This window comes from Bactrocera tryoni, chromosome 5, assembly GCF_016617805.1.
Source record: "Bactrocera tryoni isolate S06 chromosome 5, CSIRO_BtryS06_freeze2, whole genome shotgun sequence".
NCBI classification, from domain to species: Eukaryota; Metazoa; Arthropoda; class Insecta; order Diptera; family Tephritidae; genus Bactrocera; species Bactrocera tryoni.
This window is the reverse complement of record NC_052503.1, coordinates 64,731,255-64,741,740: the sequence shown is the minus strand read 5'-3', so window position 1 is coordinate 64,741,740 and position 10,486 is coordinate 64,731,255. Positions and strand designations below refer to the sequence as shown.

At 37.4% G+C, this 10,486-nt stretch overlaps 1 protein-coding gene across 2 annotated transcripts; it reads right to left on the bottom strand.

Annotated features, from left to right (window-relative positions):
* Positions 1–225: 225 nt before the first annotated feature.
* Positions 226–6,470, bottom strand: LOC120778753 (zygotic gap protein knirps). 2 transcript variants are annotated; one of them, XM_040110730.1, is made up of 4 exons: positions 6,429–6,470; positions 5,780–5,930; positions 2,930–3,007; positions 226–2,709 (listed from the first exon to the last, which is right to left on the bottom strand). In XM_040110730.1, the coding sequence occupies exons 3-4, from the start codon at positions 3,005–3,007 to the stop codon at positions 1,234–1,236; spliced, it is 1,554 nt and encodes a 517-aa protein (XP_039966664.1). In that variant the 5' UTR covers positions 5,780–5,930; positions 6,429–6,470; the 3' UTR covers positions 226–1,233. The 2 variants fall into 2 exon arrangements, with proteins under 2 accessions (XP_039966664.1, XP_039966663.1); XM_040110729.1 differs by lacking the exon at positions 6,429–6,470 and having other exon boundaries at positions 5,780–6,091.
* Positions 6,471–10,486: the final 4,016 nt, after the last annotated feature.

Below are 10,486 nucleotides of genomic sequence, written 5' to 3'. Positions count from 1 at the left end.
TTGGAGGAAAACTTGTTGAAAGTATCAAAATTCAGCCCAGCTGTTTTGGAGGTAGTGTCACCAGAAAATATGTTTTCCCAAACAATATTTCTCTTAAGTGTACATTCTGAAAAGCTAAAATCATCGAAAAATCTCCCACCACACTTTTATAAGAAAAATTATTTTTTTTTATTTTATAATTTTTTATTTATTTAAAAGTTTTTGTTTTACTTTAAAAATTTGCTTATTTTTCTTTTATATAATTTACTTTGATCTAACTTAACATTAAGCAAACACATACAGAAGTAACTAGTAGGCCGTGGGACTAATATTCAATAAAGACTATAAACTTATATATTTTGAAGAAATTTGGTTTCGTATAATTGCAATAACTTGAGCTTGTAAGAACAAAATAACCTAAAATATAAATATTTACAATTCCTGTGCTACGTGCGGATAAATACAGTATGTGCAAAAAGGCATATAAAATAAATAGCTTAACAGTAAGCTAACGAGTGAAGTGCTTAACTTAACAGCTAATTATTTACATAATTGATTAAAAATATTGATTTAAATTATTAAGTACAATAATTGCAGCATTTTGCTATTGCTTTGTTTACATTTAACTAAACGCTTATATAACTAGCTGAAAGGTCTTCATTTAAAATTTGCATTAATTAAATTAAAAGCGACTAAATGCGACTAAATTGCGATTGAAATCAATTACATTTGAATTTTTGGATCTGAATTCACACATACATAACCATGTGTGTATGTATGTTGGGCGCTCTTATCTTTCCACACCAATTGCTGACGTTGTATTGCTAACTCGTTTCCACGCATATGCAACAGCTTACTAAGCGCGCTTACGCAAAGAGAGTGAGAGAGATATATATAGTGTGTGTGTATGTGAGATCGCCATCTAATACAGCAAGCAGCTAAGACCGTTAGGTGAGCGCGTTCTCCATGAACACGTGTGTAGGCGTACAAACTCGCTCGAAGCTTTGGAGAACAGAGCGGCCTATAAGCAACAATGTGTATGTATGCGTCAGTGTCCGCTGATTTGCATTTCGTACAACAGTTACGCTGATCAAAAACCACTTCGTCAACGACAGCAACAAATGACAGCTTTATTGGCGTCGGCCACAAACAAGCGCGCTTGTGAATGAGCTCCGCCCACAGCGACACTTTTATTTTCCTAACACCGCGCAGCGCCGGCGCCAAGCAGGTGTGGATCGCGTATATGTGTATAGCTTAAACGCATACAAAGATGCCGTGCATGCTGGTCGCTGACGACGTCGACACTGTGGAACCATGCGAGGATGCGTAGCCCGCTGAATTGTAGCCCTCGTCGATCATCTTCTGACGCTTGTTGGCGAGCGCGGCGGCGCTGCTGCCATCCGACGAAGTATCGGACTCACTGTGATCGCTGTTGTAATGAAAGTACTTGCGACGTGCATCCAACATTGCTGCCTCCTCCTCGCTCAGATCGCAGTTCATGTCACAATCGCCGCTGAGTCGCGTCGACGGCCGTGATGCGGCACTGACTGGCTTCATGCTAAGGTCCATGGGGCCATCCTGCGCGTCCATGGCGCTGTGTTGTTGCTGAGGGCTCACGCTCTCTGCGCCAATGGAGCACACGGAGACGGGTGAGAGTGATTGCATTTTGGCGGCGAACGAGAGCGCAGCAGTCTCGGCGACGGTTGGTGCTGGTGAGCTGGGTTGATGTGCGGGCGAATGTACGGAGTTGGGTGTGAGCGCGGAGGTGGGCACGGGCACGCACAGAGGTGAGCTGCTGAGCGGTGAAGCATGTATCGCCACCGGGCTGTGAATTTGGTGTTGCTGTTGTTGTTCTTGCATTTGTTGGTAAATTTGCTGTTGCGCAATAGCAGGTGATGGTGAATGCACATCCAGTTCATCATCGTCATCTTCATCGCCACCCGAAACACATAGTTCCGGAGAGTGACGTGCCGCTTCCTGTTGTTCGCGCATTTGTTGTTCTACAGCGGCAGCCGCAGCGGCAGCAGCAATTTGTGGCGAAAAGCGTTGCGCCGAATCACCAGAAGCTGCTGAATCCACAGACTGACGATGTTTATACATTTCGGTGCGGTAGGCAGCATCAGCGGCTGCTGCAGCAGCAGCGGCGGCATTGGGATGATAAGCGGCCGCTGCAGCGGCGGCGGGGAATAGCAAATGTGGCGGCAACTGGAAGGCAGACTGTGCTGCGCCCATGGCTGGCAGCGAATTCATCATGTTGAAGAAGGTGGCATCGGCAGCGGGATGACGGCCTGCAGCAGACATGAAAGGTGCAGCCTGTGCCATCATCTCAGGAAACTGGTAGCCGGGATAGCCGAGCAAGCCGCCAGCGCTGGCCATGTGCGGATTCAGTGATTGCATGTGTTGCTTGGCGGCGGCAGCGGCAGCAGCTGCGGCGGCCATATCACCGAAACCAGCGGCGTTGGGTGCACCGGCAACATTACCGCCAGCGGCTGCGGCTTTGTTCGCCATATCCATGGCTTGCTGTTGCTGTTCCTGCAGCAGACAGTGGATTTTGAACCAGTTGGAACGGCGGCCATAGCGTGAACCACCCTTGGACATGCCAACGGTGTAGCATTTGCGTAGGCGGCACGCTTTGCAGGTAGTGCGATTCTTCTTATCAATTACGCATTTGCCGTTGTTCTTGCATTCGCTTATGGACGAGAGGTTGTTGTACGAGCGACCGAAGAAGGACTGTGGAGTAGAAAAGACGAAAGGGTGTGGTTTATTAATAAATGCTGGGCGTTGTGGTGTTTCAGGTTATTAGAGCGAACGTTTTTAGATAATTGTTTTACTTTTTCTGGTTATTTCTAGTTTATGTTGTGGACTTTATCAGCTAAATACTCAAATAGAACTTGCTTGCGCTCTTCAATATTTTTACAATTTTTTTTTTTGGATTTTCTAGACAACTTACCTTGCAGCCCTCGCATGTGAAAGCTCCGAAGTGGAAACCAGCGGCTGGTTCACCACATACTTTGCATGTTTGATTCATCTGTAAGCGGAAAAGAAAATGAATTATTAATAATGTTAAAGTAATGATGATTTTTAGATTATTCTACACATAAAATTAGGTTGTAAAACATTTTCGAAAAATTTCGTTTATTTGGCTCGGGTAGAGTAGTAAAGCAATTTAGTATAAGATAAAATCAGAATTCAAGTTCTCTGAACATTTGTGTTTCAAAATTTTAAATATAGCCGTTTTTGCTTTTCCTTTATGTGTTACTACTTCGCCTTTACACAAACGATTTCTTCTTCTAACTGCCCGTTCTTCTCTATGTTAAACGAAGTGTAGCTCAACTAACCATATTCATGCCAACTTCGGGCACACACACATCCATCATTTCAGCCATGTTTTACTGTCAACACTGTTACTTAAATTTGCAACTTCTAATGGTAATTTTAGTATTTGTTTTTAACAATTTTTAATGCACTTTTGGCTCCTACTTGAACCTCTTAGCTTGACGTTTGCTGTGTAAATGTGATGTTGTCTTAACTGGTCTGTTTTTTTATAGTCGAAATGCCAAAAAGGAGTATAAAACCTACTAGAGGAGGCGTGGCTGTGCAAATTACACTCAAAACATTGCCCGATCTAAGTGTTTATTGCCTTTTTCGATGACCTTAGCACTTTCTGCGCAATGTCCTGCCTGAATATACAATAGAAACTATGTAAGGTATAGGAACACAAAAAACACATAATAATATTCTTCAAAAACATCACTTTGGCAGGTAATGTTAGATGGTTGAAAGACCCGCAGGATTTGGTAACCGTATTGTATGCTGTTAAGTCAGCGAGTTAGAGCGAGTGCGCTGTTAACTTTTTTTACATTTAAGGATATGTTAGCAGAGCACAGGTAAGCCGCTGTTAAAGTTTGACGATGTTGTTGTTGCAGTTAACATTAAAGTGTCTGTTAACAGAGAGTTCTGTCGCTGTTAATGTCACCTCTGTTAAATTCGCTATTGTTAAGGCCGTTAAGAATGTTATGTTATGTAAAGGATATATGCTGAATTATAACTGGTTGTATGGTTATTGTTTAGTCAGAGAGAGTGCGCTGTTAACTTTTTTTACATCTAAGGATATGTTAACAGAGCGCAGATAAATCGCTGTTAAATTTTCACGATGTTGTTGTTGCACTTAACAGTGAAGTGTCTGTTAACAGAGAGTTTAGTCGCTGTTAGTGTCACCTCTGTTAAGTTCGCTATTGTTAAGGCTGTTAAGAATGTTGTGTAATGTAAAGGATATATGCTGAAAGCAAACAACCAGTTCTTATTTCAAATGAATTTTGATTTATCAGTTTTTAGCATTCTGCACAACTCGGCTGTTAAATTGTAACCTTTTTCTTTGAAATTTGTTGACATTTTTGATTCATTTAGGTAATGTACATATATTTTGATAGTGTTTACAAAATTTTTTAGCGATTTTGCACGCTTGCTTGCTTTGTCTCCTTGCTATCCTATAGACGTAACCTTGACGGGCATGCCTGTATATGCATGGCACAGCGGGTGGTTTGCCGTTTTTTAACTGGGAATGAATTTTGAATGAGTTTTTAGCAAAACTCAAATAAAAATCATGTCTTTTGCATGCTTTTTAGGGCATTGCGAATTTTATTTTTGATTTTTGCCTCAAAGTGCTATTTTTTATGTTCTTTTCTTGTTCTTTGAAGAAGTTTAAAGAAACGCTTATGCGACTGTGCGTGAATATGCTGCGAATTAAAGCATGAAAAGGCGATTTACATTGAGTTATTAATATTTTCAGCTAATTTTTGTACAGTCAGAGCGTATAAAATAATTTTTGATATATGAAATGTAAAAAATCGTTATTTTGGAACAACTTCAGATATTGTTTCCTATTTTGTATAAAGAAATAAACTACAAGTAATCGAAAATCACAATTATTTAAACATTTTGCAACTTAAATACCTTATAAAACACTTAACAGTGCTCTGTTAAGTTCACTGTTAAGCATATACACAAATCCTCCACTGTTAGAATTTCACAGAAGGACTAGTAAACTAATTATTTTTCACACAGGTATTTCATAATATTGCCAAACAATGGATTGTGCCCACACACCGCCGCATGTTTACAGTTTTTATTTATTTCGCAGCAACTCCCCCGCTATCGTGTTTGTCAATATTTAGGGTGTTCACAGCGCATCATAATTATATGCGACAACGCCTAGCAAAAGCATTACACAACATTTGGCAGAAACATATGTAGTTATGTATGTATGTAAGCCGCAAAGGTTTCGCTGTTACCTGTTCGGCTCTTCTATGTTGCGCTGCTCTAGTTTCAGTATGAAAATTAGACTACATAGCGATCGGCTTGCAGCGCAAACCATGAAACCGCAAGCATAAGCAGTGAACAATCGAAAATACGCCATGTTGCACGGTTGTTTAATAGGCGTGTAGGTGATTTTCTATTATCCAAAGAAGTGTTGCAGTCAGCAGCACTAAAACTACATGCTGTTGGTTAGGACTTGGCTGAGCAGGAGCAAATGCACTAATTTTTTTCTTTACAGTAGGCGTGTGTCTAAATGGTACTAAGGAAAGATAAGTGTGTGTGTGTGAAAAATTATGTTGCGTACGTGTTTCGCAAATATGCTTATTTGCTGAGCGCGTATCTGCTAACAGCGAATATTTTTGCAAACTCTCATCTGATTTGCATTAGAACTAAATACTGATTTAATTTTGAAACCAAATTCTGAGTAAATAAGCAACTTAAATATCAGTATATTAACCATTTTATATAAGAAGCTCAGACTCACCTTGTAATATTATTTATTTGACTGTCTTGTGTGTAATCACTGCTTCAACTTTCAAAATATGTGGTTTGTAACTGTTTTTACGCCCGTTAATTTTTTTTTTTTCAAACTTAGCACTTGATTCAGAGAGTATTCTTGCGAGTCCACGCAGTTTCTGCGACCAAGTCAGTAATATTTAATTACAAAGTAATTTTTAACAAGAAATGTGGCACGAGACGCCGAATACGAAGTTTTCCAAGTACACAAAATTTTTGAAAAATATTAATTTTTTAAAACTATTTTTTCGAATTTTATTTGATTTTTTTTTAATGTTTCTCTCAAAATTTTTTCCCAAAATTTTTCTTTCGAAAGTTTTGGTTTTTTTTTTCAAAATTTCAGGCTTTGATTTCTTTGACTTGAAACCGCGCGCTTGCCACACTTTCAATCAGTTATCACTTGCAATACAGAACAAATTTGCTTGCAACTGGAGTTTATATTTTTATATTTCTTAGTTTTTATACGCTTCACAAAATACATACGTACTAGTGTCTGTATGTAAAACTTTAGTTTTTATTTTCACAATTGGAAGCATAAATACGAAACTTGTCTCCGCAGTTGTTTACCCCGTTTTTCGATTTAATCACTTTTATATAAGTTTTTTTTTCTCTCATACAATAAAAACATATAAGACTTGCTCTTGCTTCGCGCGCTGCACGTTTACTACGCTTCGACTACTGGCAGACAACTGAGTTGATGTGACTTCCAATGTCTTACAAGAAGCATATTTTCAATATGCGCACACGTACAAAAATCATGCCACAGCGCTACCCTATAAGCCAAATGGCAGTTAGTGTTGCAGTTAACTTCGTATGACCGCAGAGACGGCGATACTCGCGCATCTACGTCTGTACATATGTAGTTGGAAGAAAACAAAAGACTTGAAACACAAACCACCACCAGCACCACAACCACCACTATCAAACATCACTACCAAAGCGATCGTCGCTGTCGTCATCAAGTGAGCGAATTGGCACAGCAGCGGTAGCAGTAACAGTTAAAGTGATCGCTGCGCAGAGAGCAATAAGCAGCGCTGACTTCAACTGCGCGTTGGCTATAGCTGCGTCGCTGGCGACACATTCGCGCGCTGCTGCATCGTCATGTTGACTTAACAGCGACTCTTGACTGCTAACATGTAACTATAATGTAAATCAATTCAATTCACAGCGCGTTATTAACAGACGCTATTGTGCTCGGTTTATGTTAGCTGTGGCGCTGTTGCCTATTGACAAGTATGTTATTGAGCTGGTAATATTAACTCAATGATATTCTAATAACATCCTATGTTTAAAATATGTGTGGAAAATGCAAGAGCAGACTGTTGTAAGCATAAGCATTGATATTTATGTATTCAATGATTTCTGTTAGTTTATGCAGAGTTTTGAACCCATCTGCTAAATGTTTACTTATAATTGAAAAAACAAACCTAATAAATAGAAATTTGATATGTATATCGAATTTTTGAAAATATCGAAAAATGTTACTAATATGTATCTGGAAAATTTTGTATTTAAATCGAACTTTTAAAATCGAGTGATCCGTTTACGGTGATTGGTTTTCGTGACATGACTGAAGGTACACATAGGTCTCGTACATACAGACGGCCCGACAAACGGACATGGCTAAATCGACTCAGCTTATCATGCTGATAATTAATATGTATTTATTTATTTTTTCTTATTTCCATTAAAGACTTCGTGGCAAACTTAATATACCCTGTTTAGGGTATAAATGGATACAGAATCAGCAAGATCGATCAAATGGAGCTATTTAAAATTGAAAATTTTGTAAAGCTATTTGGGAGTCAAACAAATTAAAATCTATCACTTTGCTACATTCAAGGCATACATTGTGAATTTTTTTTAAATCACTTAATTGCTTATATTCCATTAAGTAAATTATAATAATAAAAGGGGAGTAAATAAAGGAGGAGGTAGAAACGACTGACGCGCTGTTGTGAACTCAGCTATATTCGTATAAGCGTTGTCTTCGTCAGTAAATAAGAAAAATATATTTAATCTTACTATGAAAAAAATCCTTCGCTTTCATAGAGAAATTAAATTTTTTTTTGCTGAATATTTTATTCCACAAAACCTAAAGCATCATTCACATTCAATTGCTTTTAAAACCCAGCTAAATTATAGTGGCAAATTTATGATTCTCCAATTTCCCCTGACTCATTTAATATTCACCGTATTATTTCAGATTTTTTTTTACAAATTTCTAATAACTAATAACATATAGGTTTTTGTGAAATCATCTTCGCCATTTGTGCTTTTGACAAAAGTTCTGCTCTGATGACATAATAAAGTGTAATCTATCAAATTCATTCGGTTATGTGAACAAGTTTTAACGCGTCAATTGTATTTTCTAAAATGTTTCGTCTTAATTAATTGAACATTTTTAGTGAATTTTAGTAAAATCATGCGCAATGAATCATAACGGGTAATGTGTGTGAGTCATAGCAAAATTTTGATGATGTGCTGAAGCTATATTTATTAAAAGTTGATGGTAGGATTTCTGAAACGGCAACAAGGAGAGATTTCAATTCAGTTTTCAGATATCTGGATATAAAATACATATAAGCGGTTTATCAATATTCTTAATATATTTTGAGCTGATGATAAAAATAATAAAAAGTAATAAAAGTGAATAAAATATTATACGTCAAGTTAAATATTGAAAACTGGGCTTAATTTCATGTTTTTTAATTATTTATTTAACAAAATTAGTGATACGCCAAGAACTCATTTCATTCGAATGATGTCAAAGTCGGTTCTATGGTATAATATCAAGCGATGATGCACGGAAATCATATTCCGCTGTAAAACAGCAAGAGTTTTTATGTAAATTTTCATTAGAATGAGATGAAAATTCCTTTATTTATATCAATAATTAAAGCTATTTGATATTTCACAACAGTTACAATACTGTTCTGAAAGCTAAATTTGATTATGAGTTTTCTCTATTTAAATTTGCAAAATATTGTTTGATTTTGAATTTTATGATCTCAATTTAATCGACAGTGATTTTTTTGCCCTCGCTATGTGATAGATACATATATTTGCGGTAACCATTTTTGAAACTTACAAAGATTTTATAAGTTTGCGCTGATTTATTTATAAATTCCTATAGCCATGTTAAAATATGAAACAGAATTACGAATATATATATATTCATAAAGTCAGTCAGTCAAAAATGAAATACATATTAAAGTAAAAAGAGAAAAAATGCCTAAAACCTATGGTATATTTCAATAAAACTACCTTTATGGACATATTTTACAGTTTTCCAGTCAATAATTTCTTTCCAAGAACCAGAATGAAACAAATTATAGATTTTGATGAAACTACTTTATCTGTGCCTCATTATAATATCCTACATTATCCGAGATAGATATAGATTAATATAGATAGATAGAGATATATATTTATATAAATGATCAGCATGACTTGGTGACTGTAATTTGAGTAAAAATTGAAATATCTTCATGATATTTGGTATGCGCGCTCCTTGACAAAAAATGTAGAAGTTCGTATATGGGCGTAATTGAATCACTGCCACGCCCACACAACGTCATTAATCGAAAACTTATAAAATACCATAAGATATAAAATTTTACCCACGATATGGTATCACTTTCAAGACTGATTTCATCCAACATCAAATTAATATAACATTATAAAACTTTGCCGAATAATGTCTTTAGTACATGCGAAAAAATGTCGAAATCAAAGAAAAGCTGTGCAAACCCCTAGGTACCGAATATTTGGACTTTAGTACCCATAGTTGACTTTTTGCGAAAAATATTAATCAATGTATAAATTTATAATTGAAATTCAGAAAAAAATCTTTCCTTATAGTAATATGTCTCTGTGCTACAAATGGGTTGAACTACGTCAATATAATCCCCTCCCGATGCAATGCACTTATGCCAACGGATTTTCCAATCTTCGAAACACTGGTTGTAGTCACTTTCCGGGATGGCCTTCAGTTCCTTCTTCGCTGCGGCTTGAATCTCCTCTATCGTATAAAAACGGTGTCCCCGGAGCGGTCTTTTGAGCTTTTGAACAGCTAGAAGTCGCATTTTTAGGCGGATAGCGTTACGCAAACGACGCATAACGTTCAAATACTATTCCTTGTTGACTGTTTGACCAGTTGGAAGGAATTCATAATGCACTACACCACGATAATCGAAGAAAACAGTCAACATAATCTAGATTTTTGGCGACTTTGGCGCGATTTTTTTGGTCTCGGCTCTCTTTTGGCACGATATTCGCTCGATTGATTGGTTGTTTCGAGGTCGTAAGCATAGATCCAAGTCTCATCGCCAGTTATAATGCGTATCATGACGCCCTGGTAGTCGGAAAGCATCACCCTTCAACGCGACGCCTTTTTTCCAAAAAATTCAATGTTTTCGCTTGAGGCCCAAAACATCCTTCAAAATGGTATTGGCTGAGCCTTTCGATATGCCAACTTCATCAACAAGGTCTCTAATTGTTGATCGACGGTTTTTCAGCACCAAATCTTTGATTTGTTGAACGTGAGCTTAGTCGGTTGAGGTTGATGGTCGCCCTGGACGCTCTTCGTCTTCGACACGTTCACGGCCGGCTTGGAACTCACTATACCAGTTGTAAACATTTTTTTTAGACACAGCCTCATCACCAAAGGCTT